The sequence below is a fragment of the Lithobates pipiens genome, unplaced genomic scaffold, assembly GCF_037356315.1.
Source record: "Lithobates pipiens isolate NorthernLeopardFrog02 unplaced genomic scaffold, aLitPip1_a1.2 Scaffold_19, whole genome shotgun sequence".
In the NCBI taxonomy this organism is placed as follows: Eukaryota; Metazoa; Chordata; class Amphibia; order Anura; family Ranidae; genus Lithobates; species Lithobates pipiens.
In genome coordinates this window covers 486,836,613-486,857,595 of record NW_027507764.1, presented here as the reverse complement: position 1 = coordinate 486,857,595, position 20,983 = coordinate 486,836,613, and the positions used below count along the sequence as shown (strand labels likewise).

The window sequence follows — 20,983 nt, the reverse complement described above, 5'->3', positions numbered from 1 at the left end:
TATCTTGGGGGTATCTGTTATGGAGGTTTTTAACAGAGGGTCTTCTAGAAGGATACTCCAATGGTTTTTGAAGATTTTTTCCATTTTTTTGTGTTGGGAGTGATATTGAGTAATGAATCTGGTGCTGTGAGTTTGGGAATGGACAGTCGGTTTGTTCGGTGTGGTTTCATGTGGTTGGGGTGTGACCGGGTGTATTTCTGGCTGGGTGTCCAGGAATTTGGTGAAGGCTTCATCTACTAGGGTGGGGGGATAGCCTTTGTCTTCAAATTTTCTTTTAAACAGAGTGCCCTGCTCGATGTAATCTGAGTTGTGGGTACAATTTCGTTTTAAACGATTAAATTGACTCTTTGGGATATTGGTGATCCACCTTGGGTGGTGGCAACTTTGGAAGTGTAAATATGAATTTCCTGCAGTGGGTTTTATGTGGTTTCTTGCGAAGATGGTTTTATTGATATGACAGAGTTCAAGATCTAAAAAGGGTAAGGTATCTGGACTGGATTCAAAAGTGAAAGATAGGCCTAGATCATTAGCGTTACAGTGTGAGACGAAGTGGTCTATGGGTGGTCCGGTGTTGTCCCATATGATGATAATATCATCTATATAGCGACCTATGTATATAATATGCTCTGTATATGGATTGTTGTTCCAAATGTAAAGAGTTTCCCAGAAGCCCATTGTCAGGTTTGCATAGCTAGGTGCAAAATTGGCACCCATAGCTGTCCCTTGGGTTTGTAAGTAGAATTTTTTATTGAAGGAGAAGTAGTTGTGGGTGAGGCAGAACTTTGTGGAATCTAAGATAAACTCTGCTTGTGCAGTTTTTAGGGATGGGTCTAGGGCTAAGAAGTGTCTTACTGCCTGAAGGCCAACAGCATGGGGAATTGAAGTGTAAAGGGAATTAACATCCAAGGACACCCATTGGTAGGTGGGCTCCCAGGAGTAGGTTTTTAGGATCTCTAGCAGGTGTGTACCATCTCGTATGTAAGTTTGGAGATTTTGTGCCAGTGGTTGCAGGAAATGGTCAATGTAGATAGAAAAGGGGCTGGTTATACTTTCCATTGCGGCAACAATTGGTCTCCCCGGGGGATTCTCTGAATTTTTATGTATTTTGGGAAGGTGATAGAAATAGGGAGTGTTATAATATGTTTTGGATAGAAAGGAAGCTTCTGCTTTTGTAATAATATTATCTAGCAAAAAATAACTCTATTGTCATCAAAACAGCGGACAAAGGAGGTGGCATAGTAATCCAGAATTCGGAAGACTATCTAAATGAGGCCAACAGATTACTCTCCGATAACAATACATACAAGCCCTTAAAAAGTGACCCGCTCCCCCTCTTCTCTATAGAAGCTGAAGCACTCATAAAACGAGCCCTTGGAGATAATATTATTACAAAAGCAGAAGCTTCCTTTCTATCCAAAACATATTATAACACTCCCTATTTCTATCACCTTCCCAAAATACATAAAAATTCAGAGAATCCCCCGGGGAGACCAATTGTTGCCGCAATGGAAAGTATAACCAGCCCCTTTTCTATCTACATTGACCATTTCCTGCAACCACTGGCACAAAATCTCCAAACTTACATACGAGATGGTACACACCTGCTAGAGATCCTAAAAACCTACTCCTGGGAGCCCACCTACCAATGGGTGTCCTTGGATGTTAATTCCCTTTACACTTCAATTCCCCATGCTGTTGGCCTTCAGGCAGTAAGACACTTCTTAGCCCTAGACCCATCCCTAAAAACTGCACAAGCAGAGTTTATCTTAGATTCCACAAAGTTCTGCCTCACCCACAACTACTTCTCCTTCAATAAAAAATTCTACTTACAAACCCAAGGGACAGCTATGGGTGCCAATTTTGCACCTAGCTATGCAAACCTGACAATGGGCTTCTGGGAAACTCTTTACATTTGGAACAACAATCCATATACAGAGCATATTATATACATAGGTCGCTATATAGATGATATTATCATCATATGGGACAACACCGGACCACCCATAGACCACTTCGTCTCACACTGTAACGCTAATGATCTAGGCCTATCTTTCACTTTTGAATCCAGTCCAGATACCTTACCCTTTTTAGATCTTGAACTCTGTCATATCAATAAAACCATCTTCGCAAGAAACCACATAAAACCCACTGCAGGAAATTCATATTTACACTTCCAAAGTTGCCACCACCCAAGGTGGATCACCAATATCCCAAAGAGTCAATTTAATCGTTTAAAACGAAATTGTACCCACAACTCAGATTACATCGAGCAGGGCACTCTGTTTAAAAGAAAATTTGAAGACAAAGGCTATCCCCCCACCCTAGTAGATGAAGCCTTCACCAAATTCCTGGACACCCAGCCAGAAATACACCCGGTCACACCCCAACCACATGAAACCACACCGAACAAACCGACTGTCCATTCCCAAACTCACAGCACCAGATTCATTACTCAATATCACTCCCAACACAAAAAAATGGAAAAAATCTTCAAAAACCATTGGAGTATCCTTCTAGAAGACCCTCTGTTAAAAACCTCCATAACAGATACCCCCAAGATAACATATCGTAGAGCACGCAACATAAAAAGTTTTATTGCCCCGAGCAAATTAAAAACCGATAACAAACCAAAGCCACTCAGGACATTCCTCACCCTGAAGGGCATGTACCAATGCAAGAAACAAAAATGCCTCACCTGTAAATTTGTCCAACACCGCCAAAAATCTTTTACCACAAAGGGCAACACATACCAACTAAAAGAGTTTTACAACTGCTCCTCTGAGTTTGTAATATATGCAATCCGCTGCCCTTGCAACCTACTTTATATAGGGCGTACCATCCGTACCCTAAGAAAAAGGTTTGGCGAACATCGCCGATCAATAGAAGGGGACTCCAATCTCACTATCCCACGACACTTTAAAGAACACCATCAAGGGTCCACAGAGGGCATGCAAGTATGGGCCCTTGAACAGATACTTGGATCCTTCCCCCTCGCAGAACGTTTCAAACGTCTCTGCGAGAGGGAAACCTTTTGGATATACACGTTAGACACCCTCACGCCTGGAGGCCTCAACGAGGACATAGAAATCAACTCAGTTGTCTAATTTTTATCCATCACATTTTTTCCATGAGATTTTTCTAATGAGACTCAAAATTGCCTAGCCGCCCCCGCCCCCCCCCCGCCTTCACCTGCACAAATCAGTATTCACGCGCCTTTTCTGATCCCACTATATGTGGGTTCACACACGTACGTGTGCGTGTGCATATGTATGTGTGTGTGTGTATGTGCATGTATGTATATATATATATATATATATGTATATATATGTGTGTATATGTGTATATGTGTGTATATGTATGTATACACATATATATGTATGTTCTATTTTAACATCCACGTCTCATTTTAACACCATTTTATTGTATTTTACAGTACCAAATTTTCACAATATCAAATCCTATCAATATACATGTCTCTCACCATGTTATGTCTTAATACCCACCATAGAAATATACCTTCAGCAATTTAATCAACAACTTTTTGCCCCATTTTCATTTTTATTCCCACTTCTATTTTTATTATTTTTTAAAAATCTTTTAAAAAAATGTTTTTAAAATATTTTTTTTTTTTTTTTTTATTTATTTATTTATTATTTTTTTTTTTTTTTTTTTTTTTTTTTTTTTTTTTGTTATTGTTATTTTTATGGTTATTTTTATTCCTATATACCTTTCACAAGTACTTTCATAATTTTTTAAACAATTTTTAAAACAATTAAACAAATAAAAAAGTTCCAACTCTTATCTTTTTTTTTCCCACACCCTTTTTTTTTTTTTTTTTTTTTTTTTTTTTTTTTTTTTTTTTTTTCCCACACCTTTCCCACATTATCCAACTTGTATCCACATACATTGATGGCACACACACAATAATCACATACAACCAGCCTGCAACACATGAGCAATCAACACCATGCTTTGGTCGGAACAGCTCCGCCCCATAAGGTGGAACCTGAACTCGAACGACCAATTAGAACTGCCCCCTTTCCCTATTTAAACCATTTCAAACATGGTAACCCAGATGCCTGATGAAGGAGCACGCATGCTCCGAACGCGTGCAACGTACACCACAACGAAACGTCATCGCAGTGCGCCCCTCAACGTAACAACGAACGGACCTCCCTGACGCTGCTACACCGAGCCGTGCGACGCTGGGAACCACCGGCGCCACCGGACGAGAGATACAGCCGAACGAGTTACCGCTTCTCCTCGAGAGCCCTGCGATGTCCTCTAGATACATGATGTGCCTGAAACTTTCTGGTAGAGTGTGAGTGCATAACTTCACAAATTAAATGTCTTTGATTCAACAATACTGCACTTAGATTGGCGCTGTTTTCTCTTCTGTTTATTTGTCTTTTACAAGGTACCTTCTACCCTTGAACATGCTGCCTACCTGCCTGTGCTAAAGCAATCATCCCCTTTCTATGGCTATTTTCCACAACCAGTAACTGTGGACTATAATTTGTGATCCTGCCAGCTATCCATTATTTTTGCTGCATTTACTGACATATACAGCAAGGATTACAAAACTCTGTGATAAGCAGCTTGATATCCCTTAATCCGCCACACCAATTTACCAACTTCAGCTGTTTTTTTCCCCAAACCCTTTCCCCCCTCCCCCAAATAACCCCTCCCCCCTCCTTTTTTTTTTTTTTTTTTTTTTTTTTTTTTTTTTTTTTTTTTTCCTCACTCCCCCCATCCAGGACATATATAATCCAGCAGCGCAACGCACAAAAAAAACAATTTTCTCTTACTCTGTACTTTCACTAGAAGTTTGTGCCTGCAGCTCTGCTTTATGGACAAAAAAACATACACACATGCGCCCACGTGTGTATACACATACCACTCACATCAGAAGAGTTACACAAGCGCATCAACCTGCCAAGATACTCCCTTAATAATACCACATACACACATCCACATCCCCCTCCCCTAACAATTAATCAATTCATTTTATATATATATCTTTTATTTTTTTCTATATATCTCTTTGATCTTTTATCTACTATTATTATTTTTTATATATTTTTTTATATATATTTTTTATACTTCTCATTATTATTTTTTCCAATTTTTCCAGTTTTCCCTCACCCTTTTTTTTTTTTTTTTTTTTTTTTTTTTTTTTTTTTTTTTACAATGGACATGCTTCAATCAGTAGAGCATTCCAAATACGTTTTTTTAGATGAATTATTTTCGCAATTCCCAAAAGACTTTTTCAAGGTACATTTCAAAATAGGAGAGAATGTATATATGAAATTATGCACACTATTTAGAAAAATTGAGGATTCAATCATAACACTTAATCACCAAAAATGGGACAAGTTTTTTCTTGAAAACTACCTTTCCTCCAAAATTACCCCGAGGGGCCTCAGAATAAAAACTAGATGTGCTTTCCTCTCACCCGATCTCCAAACCGAATGGGAACATATCTCTGAATTTTGTTCCCAAAAATGGATAAATATCATTTTGAAACAGCGGGACCTCAAAAGTACGTCTCTTTCAGAAAAGCTAAAAAATCAGATACTAAACCTCACTAAGGAGACACCAAACCTTCCCAGCACATGGCTAGATCTACTAAAGAAAAAAACAAAATTAGATGAAGATAAACTAATTAAGGTAAAACTCCAAAAAATGAGACGAGATGTGGACGACTACAACAACAAAAGGGTCTTCCAATGGAAAACCAATAACTCTGCTCCAGTGCCTCTAATGCAGATCCAATTTCCACCGTCTTTTCGGCCCTTCAAAACCCACCACCCTCCTATACTTCCCTCCCAATATCCCTCCCAACATCCATACTCAAAACACACCAACCAACCAACCCAACACACATCGTCCTATAATCCAGAACCCATAAGGGAGAACAGCCCCCACACCTTACAACCAAAACCTAAACGGTATAGAAAACCAAAAAGAAATATAGAAACCCTACAAAATAGAAAATATACCACTACTCCTACTGACAGTGTAATTAATAACAAACCAGCAAACACCCCCAACCAACACAAAAATAGTAATAAAAATAATACCAATAGAGGTGACAATACCCCTCCAGGACACACAAAAAAGAGTAATCAGGTTACCTCCAATACAACAACTCCGGATGTTCCTGTAAAACAGTCTCTCCAAAGCACACATGACACTAACATTCCAATGGGTCAATATAAAACCTATTCACAAATAGTCCAAAATTGCCCTCTCGAGTTTCCCACACAGACAGACGACCAGTCTTTTTTAGTCCTAACCCCTCAACCTGCACAAAAAAGAAAACTAGAAGAGGCAGAAGAGGGGGGAGAAGAAACAAAACCCAAAGAAAAGTTTGCCAAACTATAAAAATCTACAACCTTTCTTCACATACCCTGGTCCCAGATGAAATCTCTCTACTTAATAAAGGACTCAACTTCGCACCCACCAGCCAGCCCAACCCTTTCACTCTATTTGTGGATCTAAACAAATTTATACGTAATCTCACAGTGAAACGCTTTTTCAATATCAAATCCAATAAGGAAAATCCCAACAATACCACAATACCCAGTATGAATAATACCTCTCCTGTATGTACAAAAAATATATACCAAGATGATCCCTGCCTAGCCATTTTGGAAGAATTATACAATATGAATGAAGACTCCGCCGTCACCACCATCAGTCTCTCAGACACTTCTTGCATTTATTATCAACCAGATTCCCCCCCAATAAAACACACTCCTCTTAGGCCAAAATCCATCTTCAACCCCAGCCAGGCAAAAGGCCCTTACATACAAAGTTTCTACCAGGTTGTTTATGCAGATATCAAACGACTTTGTAAATTAAGGCCCCCCCCCTCCCCCCTGCATCACCACAGGAACAACCTCACCCCACAAGAAGCCCAGGCTCTCCAAAGTCTAGCAAAAAATAACTCTATTGTCATCAAAACAGCGGACAAAGGAGGTGGCATAGTAATCCAGAATTCGGAAGACTATCTAAATGAGGCCAACAGATTACTCTCCGATAACAATACATACAAGCCCTTAAAAAGTGACCCGCTCCCCCTCTTCTCTATAGAAGCTGAAGCACTCATAAAACGAGCCCTTGGAGATAATATTATTACAAAAGCAGAAGCTTCCTTTCTATCCAAAACATATTATAACACTCCCTATTTCTATCACCTTCCCAAAATACATAAAAATTCAGAGAATCCCCCGGGGAGACCAATTGTTGCCGCAATGGAAAGTATAACCAGCCCCTTTTCTATCTACATTGACCATTTCCTGCAACCACTGGCACAAAATCTCCAAACTTACATACGAGATGGTACACACCTGCTAGAGATCCTAAAAACCTACTCCTGGGAGCCCACCTACCAATGGGTGTCCTTGGATGTTAATTCCCTTTACACTTCAATTCCCCATGCTGTTGGCCTTCAGGCAGTAAGACACTTCTTAGCCCTAGACCCATCCCTAAAAACTGCACAAGCAGAGTTTATCTTAGATTCCACAAAGTTCTGCCTCACCCACAACTACTTCTCCTTCAATAAAAAATTCTACTTACAAACCCAAGGGACAGCTATGGGTGCCAATTTTGCACCTAGCTATGCAAACCTGACAATGGGCTTCTGGGAAACTCTTTACATTTGGAACAACAATCCATATACAGAGCATATTATATACATAGGTCGCTATATAGATGATATTATCATCATATGGGACAACACCGGACCACCCATAGACCACTTCGTCTCACACTGTAACGCTAATGATCTAGGCCTATCTTTCACTTTTGAATCCAGTCCAGATACCTTACCCTTTTTAGATCTTGAACTCTGTCATATCAATAAAACCATCTTCGCAAGAAACCACATAAAACCCACTGCAGGAAATTCATATTTACACTTCCAAAGTTGCCACCACCCAAGGTGGATCACCAATATCCCAAAGAGTCAATTTAATCGTTTAAAACGAAATTGTACCCACAACTCAGATTACATCGAGCAGGGCACTCTGTTTAAAAGAAAATTTGAAGACAAAGGCTATCCCCCCACCCTAGTAGATGAAGCCTTCACCAAATTCCTGGACACCCAGCCAGAAATACACCCGGTCACACCCCAACCACATGAAACCACACCGAACAAACCGACTGTCCATTCCCAAACTCACAGCACCAGATTCATTACTCAATATCACTCCCAACACAAAAAAATGGAAAAAATCTTCAAAAACCATTGGAGTATCCTTCTAGAAGACCCTCTGTTAAAAACCTCCATAACAGATACCCCCAAGATAACATATCGTAGAGCACGCAACATAAAAAGTTTTATTGCCCCGAGCAAATTAAAAACCGATAACAAACCAAAGCCACTCAGGACATTCCTCACCCTGAAGGGCATGTACCAATGCAAGAAACAAAAATGCCTCACCTGTAAATTTGTCCAACACCGCCAAAAATCTTTTACCACAAAGGGCAACACATACCAACTAAAAGAGTTTTACAACTGCTCCTCTGAGTTTGTAATATATGCAATCCGCTGCCCTTGCAACCTACTTTATATAGGGCGTACCATCCGTACCCTAAGAAAAAGGTTTGGCGAACATCGCCGATCAATAGAAGGGGACTCCAATCTCACTATCCCACGACACTTTAAAGAACACCATCAAGGGTCCACAGAGGGCATGCAAGTATGGGCCCTTGAACAGATACTTGGATCCTTCCCCCTCGCAGAACGTTTCAAACGTCTCTGCGAGAGGGAAACCTTTTGGATATACACGTTAGACACCCTCACGCCTGGAGGCCTCAACGAGGACATAGAAATCAACTCAGTTGTCTAATTTTTATCCATCACATTTTTTCCATGAGATTTTTCTAATGAGACTCAAAATTGCCTAGCCGCCCCCGCCCCCCCCCCGCCTTCACCTGCACAAATCAGTATTCACGCGCCTTTTCTGATCCCACTATATGTGGGTTCACACACGTACGTGTGCGTGTGCATATGTATGTGTGTGTGTGTATGTGCATGTATGTATATATATATATATATATATGTATATATATGTGTGTATATGTGTATATGTGTGTATATGTATGTATACACATATATATGTATGTTCTATTTTAACATCCACGTCTCATTTTAACACCATTTTATTGTATTTTACAGTACCAAATTTTCACAATATCAAATCCTATCAATATACATGTCTCTCACCATGTTATGTCTTAATACCCACCATAGAAATATACCTTCAGCAATTTAATCAACAACTTTTTGCCCCATTTTCATTTTTATTCCCACTTCTATTTTTATTATTTTTTAAAAATCTTTTAAAAAAATGTTTTTAAAATATTTTTTTTTTTTTTTTTTTATTTATTTATTTATTATTTTTTTTTTTTTTTTTTTTTTTTTTTTTGTTATTGTTATTTTTATGGTTATTTTTATTCCTATATACCTTTCACAAGTACTTTCATAATTTTTTAAACAATTTTTAAAACAATTAAACAAATAAAAAAGTTCCAACTCTTATCTTTTTTTTCCCACACCCTTTTTTTTTTTTTTTTTTTTTTTTTTTTTTTTTTTTTTCCCACACCTTTCCCACATTATCCAACTTGTATCCACATACATTGATGGCACACACACAATAATCACATACAACCAGCCTGCAACACATGAGCAATCAACACCATGCTTTGGTCGGAACAGCTCCGCCCCATAAGGTGGAACCTGAACTCGAACGACCAATTAGAACTGCCCCCTTTCCCTATTTAAACCATTTCAAACATGGTAACCCAGATGCCTGATGAAGGAGCACGCATGCTCCGAACGCGTGCAACGTACACCACAACGAAACGTCATCGCAGTGCGCCCCTCAACGTAACAACGAACGGACCTCCCTGACGCTGCTACACCGAGCCGTGCGACGCTGGGAACCACCGGCGCCACCGGACGAGAGATACAGCCGAACGAGTTACCGCTTCTCCTCGAGAGCCCTGCGATGTCCTCTAGATACATGATGTGCCTGAAACTTTCTGGTAGAGTGTGAGTGCATAACTTCACAAATTAAATGTCTTTGATTCAACAATACTGCACTTAGATTGGCGCTGTTTTCTCTTCTGTTTATTTGTCTTTTACAAGGTACCTTCTACCCTTGAACATGCTGCCTACCTGCCTGTGCTAAAGCAATCATCCCCTTTCTATGGCTATTTTCCACAACCAGTAACTGTGGACTATAATTTGTGATCCTGCCAGCTATCCATTATTTTTGCTGCATTTACTGACATATACAGCAAGGATTACAAAACTCTGTGATAAGCAGCTTGATATCCCTTAATCCGCCACACCAATTTACCAACTTCAGCTGTTTTTTTCCCCAAACCCTTTCCCCCCTCCCCCAAATAACCCCTCCCCCCTCCTTTTTTTTTTTTTTTTTTTTTTTTTTTTTTTTTTTTTCCTCACTCCCCCCATCCAGGACATATATAATCCAGCAGCGCAACGCACAAAAAAAAACAATTTTCTCTTACAATCCATTGTTGACTCCCGTAGGTTCCGTGGGCGCATACAGTACCTGGTGCATTGGAAGGGGTACAGTCCGGAGGAACACTCTTGGGTTTCATCCTCGGACGTACATGCCCCTGTCCTCCTCTGCAAGTTCCATAGGTGTTTTCCCCTCAAGCCCGGTGGCCCTCCGAGGGAGAGGGGTTTCTGACAGGCAGAAGGAGAAGAGGCTTTTCCCTGAGGGGCCGAGACTATCGCCACATCACGATACACCACTTTGGAATTTGCCTTCAGCAGAGAGAGCCATAGTGATCCCTGTATGCCTCCTGTATATACTCTGCCCACTTGGTCTGCCAGTGGCCCTGCAGTCAAAGTTAACTCCATGCCACCAACATAACTGTCAGTAGCACCTTTCAACCTTTCCAGACTCTGGACTATTGTCACCTACCACCACAGGGCAATATACTCATGAAGGGACGAAGAGATCTGCCTTCTTTCACGAAGAGCACTCTGGAACTCACATTCACCTGTTAAATTGCAACACCTGTCCATCCAAGGACTTGACCCTTCTAGTGACCTTACTTCCAGTGGAGTGAGCTGGGTTACACTTATTATGTTCTAATGTTCACATTCGGGAGGCTACAGGTAAATAGGAGGAACAGATGTCCACTGTGTTGTTGTACAACCATATATAAGGGACCACTGTGGTTTCTTGTTATTCCACCCAAACTGGCACCCAATATTTTAATTTTGTGTAGTCTGCCTTTTGTAATTGTTATCAAATTTTAGATATTTCATTAATAAAGAATATAGGAAGAGACTGCAGTCATCTGATTCCTTTTCTCCTGCTAGAACTCTTTTGGGTCTTTACCCAATCCCTGTTTAGCTGTAACTTGTGTTTGGGAGTTAAAGGAATTGGTGCCACCAGATAAACTAATTATTACACATTTTGAACAGACACACACACGCACAAACCAGCTTTTTAATCAAAACTTCAACATTAGAATCTATTTCCCTAGACAAAAAGGACACAAACTTTTGTGTTGTCTACATGTTCACTGTCATTGTACAAGGCCTCACCAGCCATTTTCACAAAAAAAAAATCAACATTACAGTGTAATATATTCCTAGACAAATCTTCCAAAAATACGTTTGCTCCCACATGGCCAGTATTTAATCACTAGGCTCTATTTATAGCAGGACTGGGGTGGAGGAATCTGTATGCCCAGCTACTGTATTTATACAGAGGCTGCACCCACAACTGCCTGAATACCCAAACAGTGACTGAAGCTGACTACCCCCCTAGATACTCAAAATTTGATTAATATTGAGCCATGCATGGGTGTATGTCATGTTCATAATGATCACATTTGGTCAATATTATCAGCTGATTTGTTTAAAAAAAGCAGCTGGGGATCTGTCTCTCATTTAGAAACGAGTGACATTGTTGGGTGGTGGGTTGCCATAGCAATGGGGAAACATTATCTGGTGGTGCATTTTTCTTATTGACATTGGATTCTTGCTGGATGACATGACTAACAATGGATTTACATCAGGAAACATTGTTTACCCATTTTCTTAGTTTTTTATTAAAAGTCTTTGCCACTTAATGTTTTTTTTAGCTTTTAATTCTTTATGGGAATGGGTGATGCCGCGTACACACGAGCAGACTTTTCAACGGACTAGGTCCGACGGAAAAATTTGAAACATGTTCCATTTCTAAAGTCTGTCAGATTTTTGCAAATCAAAAGTCCGCTGCAGCCCACACATGATCGAATAGTCCGCCGGAATCGTTCCGTCGAACCTTTGATGTCGAAAAGTCCGCTAGTGTGTACGGGGCATAAGAGGTACTAATCTACCACTGTAATGCTCTGGGGGGTGGTGGATATCTGGAGTCCCCTTTATTATAAAGGGGTCTTACAAATTCCCCCCAAATTCTTAGAGCCCTTATATCCTCTTGGCAACTGGATGTGGAGAAGAGGCCCTTGTCCCCTCAACATGGGGACAAGGTACCCTGCAAAGATGGGGGCTTTACCACCTTCCTTTTTTTAACTGAACTTTGACCTTCAAACCTCTTGTGAACTGAACTCTGATCCTTGTCTGTCCCTTAATTCCTGTTTTTTTTTACTCTCTGTTGCTGGTCTCCATCTCCAGCCTTTTATGGCTCTGCTTGGATGATTGCTGCCTTGATTTTTTTTTTCTTATGACTTGTGTTGCCTGAATTCTGGCTGTTGTAACTTTTACCTATCTACAGGTTTCACTTTTGCCAGATGGTTTAGTACTTTGCTTCAGTTATCTGTCAGTTCATTACCTGTTGCCAGGGCCATGATCACCTCGCACAGCCTTGCATGTGGGCGGTGTCCCTAGTGAAACCACCTCAGTCAAGAGACTCTTGAGAGTGCCCATGCCCGCCACTGGCTGCTCTTTTTATCTTATTGCAGATCTATAGACAAATCTGACACTAGATCTTTTCTGAAAACAACACAATTTTTAGGTTAAGGGTTCATGCACACTGGACGCTCCCTAGATGCTTTTCTCCTGGCAGCAGAAAAACACTGGATGCTGGTAAGCATGTGCACCACATTAGCCTTATTTAGCAGTGTCAAGTGCTTGGGTGTTAATCCATTTCATTGGCCAGACTGACCACTGAAATGAATTAACGCTCAAGCTCTGAATGTGCCTAGTACTAACACATGTTTACACACGTTTACACATATTTTTCTGTAGCGTCAAGTGTTTTTCTGCTAAAACTCTTCATGACTTTAGGAGTATAAATCCTAAATCCTCTATTTGATTTTGTTGAAACCGTTGCTCTACATGGTTGCTCCACAATCAGGGGCATAACTATAGAGGTTGCAAAGGTCACAGTTGTGGCCAGGCCCCCTGCTTCAGTGGGTCCCTGCGGCTCCCCTGTCATATTGGTCTACTCTTGGATAGGGGGGGTGGCACAGCGTAGCGGCTTATAGAAAAAACGATCCCCTTCATTTACCTCCTGGCTCCTGCAGCTGCTGAATGCCTGAGGGAAAGGAGGAGAAGCTGTTGACAAGGTGTCATCGATCCTCCTCTTCGCTCCAACCCACCCCCGACTCCGGCTCCTGCTCCTCCAGACTGCTCTTGTCAGATAAGTCATGCCACATGGTGCCCTCCTTCTCATACTGTCCCCCTCCCACCACACGGCCCCCTCCTTTCATACTGTCCCCCTCCTGTTGCACTGCAGCCCCTCCTGTCACACAGCCCCATCTTTCATACTGCCGCCCCTCCTGTCACATGTCCCCCCTCCTGTCGGGGGGCTCTTCATGGTTTCTTGCACCAGGGCCCTGAAGGTTCTAGTTACGCCTCTGTCTACAGTGTTAATATAGAGGTAGCCACTAGGAGGGAACCTTAAAATATGTTAAAAGCTGTGCAAACACAGAAGAGCAGACCATTAATAATATGAAAAAACAATAAATGTTGCTGCCAGGTAACACTGACTGAAAATATGATTGTTTTGCTAACCCCGATAGAAGATAAACAGCAGGTAAGTCATAATCTAAAATAAGCTGTTAGTTCTGTAACTAGCATCACGCAAAGATATAAAGAAAAAATAAAGTTTTGTATTTAATATCAGTGTTTTCCATAATTCAGAAACTATCATGCAGGAAATCATATAAAGGTTCATGTATCCATTAATATCTACAAAAAAAAAAAAAAAAAGCAGGCAGCCCAATTAAAATGATCAATCTTTGCATGGGCTTGTACTTTTAATTTAATGAAAAGAAACCATTCAAGGTAATTTTGGTTTATCTGTTCAGAAGATTGCAATTGCTGAATGTCCCACTGTGCTTTATGACTAATCTTTTTTTTACCTGCCTGACCTATGACTCAACAAATAGGTCTGACAGAAATGTTTTCAAGAAGGACTGCTGTTTATAGCTTGGATGTAAATTCCCAAAGCACTATGCTTCTAAGTAGAGTGTTTGTGTTTCACATCTTGGTTAAAGGACATGTATCAAAATCAAACATGTAGTGCTGTCAATAAAGTGCAAAAGTCCATCAATTGTATTAAAATGAAGATGAAAAATTTAAATAAAAAAAAAGATGGGAAAAACTTAAAGGGTTTGTAAACCTTCGGATTTAATAAAAAAAAAAAAAAAAAAAAAAATGAATGCAGCCACCACAACTAAGGCCCCATTCACACATGCGGACGATATGTCCGTATTTCATCCATCCGTTTGCGGATGAAATACGGGCATACATTCATCCCTATGGGACAGCGGGTGTCTGCGGATGAACATCCGCAGACACCCGCTATTGTCTGCCTCCGCTACTGTCCGATTCTGCAGACGGAGGAAAATCCTATTTTTCTATCTGTCTGCAGAGCGGATCGGATGAACCGTCCGTGCTCATCCGATCCCCATAGAGGAGAGCGGAGAGCTGACAGGGCGATCCCTGCACAGTGTGCGGAGACCGCCCTGTCCGCCGCCGGCTCAGCGGGGACAATGGAGCGATCCCCGCTGAGCGAGCGGATCATCACGGGGCGGATCATTACTGATCCGTCCCGTGTGAAAGGGGCCTTTTGATTGGTTACCTGCAATATATATAACGGTTTTGGTTTTGGGTTTAATACCACTTTCAGTCAAGGGGTGGAGCTACAGCAAGCACAAACAGAACAATGTCATTTTATTTTTGAAATCACTGCACAGATCTGAAAAGGACCACATGTAATATATATTTAACTAAAATTCCGTGCTTAGGTGTGTGCTAAGCTGCAGCCTCCCTGAAAAAACTTCACATTGAATAGCCCAAATCTCCTTATATCATAACTAAAAGTAAAAGCAAACTGAAAAAAATTATGCACTTGTGTCTGTTGTGTCCAGTATATGATACCTGAAAAAATTCCTTAATAAATCAAGTGACATAAAAAATACACAAACCAAAACCAATGTAAAAAAATGAAACCAATATATATGGTAAGTCCAAATCTGTGATAAAGAACTATCCGTAATAAATGTCCATAATGTGACTTGTGCAGAATCCAGTTGATGACATTTTATCCCAATTTCTGTGCAGAGAAATAAGGTGACTTCTGTGCCCCCCCCCCCCTTTGTTTTATGCACTCACCAGAAAACCCTACCCCTGTAGGGGTAAAGAGCGTGTAGTCCTGGTGTCCCAATGATCAATATGACCTCCTGCTCCATGACATTGCTTGTGTAATAGGGTGTCCACATTTAACACAGAGTACCCACATACCCCCCTACCCCCCCAACTTGCCCAAACATAGCCCCCCCACCCTGCCCTCACTTACCCCACTACTCTGCTATCACTTACCTCCCTACGCCCCCATCCTACCCTCACTTACCCCCCTACTCCCCCCACCCTGCCCTCACCCTATCCTCACCCAACTCCCAAAAAAATCCCTCTACCTACTCTTCCTAGAAATTGGCTTACAAAAGAGTGCTCATACTCTCAAAATGGTATAAGTGCATCCCTAATATATACGGATATATATATATATATATATATATATATATATATATATATATGTATATATAAATAATAAAATGTCATCTGTAGAGTTATGGTCTCCACTGAATTTTACACACATGGAAGTTTCCCTTCTCATAGCACAAAGTGCTATCCTAAACTTTTCTAATTACTTATTCCTGCCAAATTAAATTTATTAAGACAATGCTCCGCTACGTGGTTTGATGTATTTAAGCAGGAAACTATTTCCAGCATATATTCACAGATGGGAAATTCTCTAATGATATTGTAAATGAGACTCATTGCTTTTAAGTGCGTTTTATGGCAAAGTAAAACATGTTGCACTTTAATTGCACAATCGACAACACAGGCTGTTTACCCCCTAGGTGGAAAAGAATTAGCTTTCCAGCTGAGTGCTTTCTTACTAAGTGTACATATGTTCAACTATAACATTGTATACATGCCAATAATTGCATGGTGTAAAAACACTGCATATTGTAACGTTATAATTAGATGTAATCAGGCCCACTAAAATGTTCTTGGATTTTTGTGGTGTTTTGTACTTTGTGTACTTGTCTGTTTAACTTTAGCTTTCAGACAAACAAAGGCCGTGCCATGCTAAAACTACATTGTTCAGAATTCAGAATTAGTCACAGTTGATTTCTGATGTATTTATTTTAACTTCAATGTTGTGCTCTGGCTTTATCTGTAAGAAACTGTATCTCTTTTCACTTTATTCTGCAAAGTGTAGTTCTACTTTAAACAAGTGGGTTTAATTTATTTTTCTATATTTAGAAGTGTTGGTGGTCATTTCCATTGCCTTGGCATGTGCAGGGATATGTAAAAACAGGGTATACAGAGATATTGGGACCCAAAGAACAATAACGTGAACATTCATTCTATAAATAACCCCTTGGCTCTATGTATAAATATGTTAAATATATACTTTATGAAAAAGTCAATTGGAATTCCAGCCAAAACATGTTTCTTATTTTAGATAGAATAGCAAAGGGTTTCAGATCTCTGCATAGTTTATATTGTCTGTGTCATTGTTGAGTTGACTTCTCCTTCTTTATTGTCTTTTTGACACGTTAGATCAGTTGTCATCAACCTTGTCCTCAGGACCCACTAATGCCGCGTACACATGAGCGGATTGTAGGACAGAAAAAGTCACACGGTAGCTTTTCATCATATATTCCGATCGTGTGTATGCCCCATCAGACTTTTTACGTTGATAATTCTGAGGGACCTAGAAATAGAATATGTTCTAAATATTTCCTACTGAACCAATTCCTAATGGGAAAACCGCTCGTCTGTATGCTGTTCCAACGGACCAAAAACGACGCATGCTCTGAAGCAAGTACGAGACAGAAGCTATTGGCTGCTGGCTATTAAACTTCCTTTTTCTAGTCCCGTCATATGTGTTGTACGTCCCCGCGTTCTTGACGGTCGAACTTTGGGGTGATCATGTGTACGCAAAACAGTTTCATTGTAATTCCGTCGTAACTCCATCGGAAAAACCTTCAGAGTTTATTCCCGACGGGAAAACTGGTCATGTGTACAGGGCATAACAGGCCAGGTTTGCAAGATAACTGAAATACATCACAGGTGATATAATTTGCTGTTCAGTGATTGCAGTATTCTAGTCTGCATCTCCCCAAGGTAATACATAAAACCTGGCCTGTTAGTGGACCCTGAGGACAGGGTTGTTGACCACTGCATTAGATAGAATATAGAGCTATGACTACTGAAACGTAGGCTGAAAGGCTGAAACGTGTAACCGTGTCTTGTTTTATGGGTTCCTAACCCTACAGTATGTCCAAATAAAGGAGTTCTTACATTCATTTGATCCAGCCTCAGTGGCAACTCTTTTGGATACTATTGTTACAAGTTAGCCCACAGTTTTGGCACCAGCATATCTCATTTATCCAGACTTGAACCAGGGTTTGAGTACAGTGAGCTTTTCGGTTTCTAGATAGTAGTAGAATTTCCTTTCCACAACATAGGCGTACATTTTACCCCTGACAGTGCTCACTGGAAATATTGTCTCCATTCAAAGCTGAATGAATCTCTTCAACGGAGACACGGACAGTAATAAAAACTTGACAGAGATTCAAACCCTTTCCCATTGCACCCAATACTAGTAAAAAAAAGGTTCAGCCGACCACTGCCTAAAAGGTTTGCCATGTTATTAACTACACTATCATCAAGAAACCATTTGTTAATCTGGCAGTGTCTTATTTTCTTCTTCTAGTTTAGCAGTCTCCCAACTACATCCCGGACCAGATGTGGCCTTTTTTTTGCCTTTATCAGGTCCTTGAAATACTATTCCTCCCACTGATACAAAGCACTTATCCCCACTGACACTGACAATGGGGCACTATTTCTCCCACTAACAAGGACGATGGGGCACTATTTTTTGCACTGACAGCACTGTTCCTCCTACTGAAATGAATGATTGGGTGCTATTTCTCCCACTGACACCAACAATGGGGCAATATTCTTCCCACCAATGATGGGGCATCCTTTACTCCCATTGATGCTGGAGGAAATTCTACTCCCACTGGCCACAGTACGGCCCCCCAAAGTCTGAGGGACCATGCTCTCTGGTTGGCTGATTTTGTTGTCAGCGATAAGACTCTACACAGAGCCAAAGAAGAGCAGAAGTCATCTGCCCACTGCCCACTTACTAATAAAGCATGTCTCCTAAAGGTGAGGCATGTAGCAACACATATCTCAGATTACTTTAAAGCTGTACATCCAATCTACCACTCTATGCATGTGAAGGAGAAGGAGGCAAGCAAGCAGATCCAGGTGCAGCAGATAGGTGAGTTAAAGTACACTGTTGGAGGGTTAAGTAGAGGGGGCTCCACCAACATTTTGCTGTAGAGCACCATGATGTGCAGTCAAAAAAAACAAAAACAAGAGAAGCCCAACCCCAGCGCAATAAACCCCTTTATTAGTTATATAAAAACACAGTAATTATACTCACATGATCCCAAGTTATCTACAAAATCACCTGTGCTCAAACGTCAGCTGGAATCCTGTATGCAGCTTTGGATCCGCAACCTGTCTTCCACACACAGGGACAGGTCTTGTTTTTGTTTTTCTGTACATAGTTACATGGTTAGTAAGGTTGAATAAAGACACCAATCCATCCAGTTCATATTGTCTATAGTCCTTGTCTTGACAATAAAGGGATAGCTGCACAGACCCTGGCACTGCTGCAAACACCTGAGCGTCAAAGTAGGGTTATTTGGACTCCTAAGCAATACCAAAGATATAAACAGATTAATTAACAGATTGTTTTGTTATCTTGTTTCTGTTATTCCATATTTCTTTAAAGATTTTCTTTCATGGCAGTAAGAATATATGATAAAAAGTCTGAACGTTCAAATGGTTTCTTCCAGCTTAACCATGGATCACTTTTTCAGCATTTTCCAATGACAAAGGTTGCACTATGTTTTATTGATTATTTTTGGTTTCTATTTTCCAGAGGAAATAAAAGACCCAAGCAAGAACATCCCTCGCAGTGTAGTAGCAGCTATGTGTGCCGTGATTGCCTTCTACTTGCTGGTGAACATCTCATACCTCACCGTTCTGACACCCAAAGAGCTTATATCCTCAGGTACATCAATTTCTGTTTAACAATAAAGAAAAAATACTGTTACAGGGTTAGTCACTTTTTCAAATTAAGCAGCGAATTTAGACTCATATGTTTCTTAGATATTTGTGACTTTAAAGAAAAACTCCTTCTAAACATATACAGTATCTCACAAAAGTGAGTACACCCTTCACATTTTTGTAAATATTTTATTATATCTTTTCATGTCACAACACTGAAGAATTGACACTTTGCTACAATATAAAGTAGTGACTGTACAGCTTGTATAACAGTGTAAATTTGCTGTCCCCTCAAAATAATTTAACACCCAGCCATTACTGTCTAAACCACTGGCAACAAAAGTGAGTACACCCCTAAGTGAAAATGTCCTAATTGCTGGAATAATAAGTGTCAATATTTTGTGTGGCCACTATTATTTTGCAGCACTTCCTTAACCTTCTTGGGCATGAAGTTCACCAGAGCTTCACAGATTGCCACTGGAGTCCTCTTTCACTCCTCCATGATGACTTTACAGAACCTGTAGACTCGTGCAATTCGTTTCGTAACAAATCAAAATTCGGCCGAATTTTGCATCTTTCAGACATTCGAATGCTACCAAATGTCCGAATAAAAAAATAACGAATTTCAACTAATACGAAAGAAATTATAGCGAATATAACAAATTAATTCGACAGGATTCGGTAATTCATTAAAGATCTAATCAAACAAAAGGTCAACCCAAAGTAAATCTTACAGTCCAATCAGCTGATTAATTTTGTGCTGGAGGTTGGATTACTGGCAAAGGGCATTCCTGAGAACTGAGTGAGAAGGGTGTTGCATTGTATTTGAGCAGAGGAGAAGAGATAGTGTCATTGCGTGTGTTAATAGATTCAATCATAGAATCTGAAAAAAAAAATTGTTGCTTTACATAAGATGGCCTCAGCTATAAAAAGATTGCCAAGACCCTAAAACTGAGCTGCAACAAAGTGGCCAAGACCATACAGCAGTTGAACAGGACAGATTACACTCAGAACAGGCCTCGCCATGGTCGACCAAAGAAGTTGAGTGCACATGCTCAGCATCATATCCAGAGGGTGCCTTTGGGAAATAGATATATGAGTGCTTCCAGTATTGGAGTCAGCTTTCCGTGCTCAGACCATACACCACACACTGCATCAAATTGGTCTGCGTGAGTGTCATCCTAGAAGGAAGCCTCTTCTAAAGATGATGCACAAGAAAGCCCACAAACAGTTTGCTGAAGACAAGCAGACTAAGGAAGGACATGGATTACTGGAACCATGACCTGTGGTCTGATGAGACCAAGATAAACTTATTTTGTTCAGATGATGTCAAGCGTGTGTGGCGGCAACCAGGTGAGGAGTACAAAGACAAGTGTG

At 40.4% G+C, this 20,983-nt stretch overlaps 1 protein-coding gene across 2 annotated transcripts in view; it reads left to right on the top strand.

Moving 5' to 3' along the window:
- The window catches only part of LOC143997374 (solute carrier family 7 member 13-like), a 149,594-nt gene that overhangs the window by 113,921 nt on the left and 14,690 nt on the right, over positions 1-20,983 (top strand). For both annotated transcript variants that reach the window (XM_077492953.1, XM_077492952.1), the window contains exon 2: positions 19,479-19,610. In XM_077492953.1, coding sequence (XP_077349079.1) covers positions 19,479-19,610 — 132 coding nt within the window. The remainder of the gene's footprint in view (positions 1-19,478; positions 19,611-20,983) is intronic.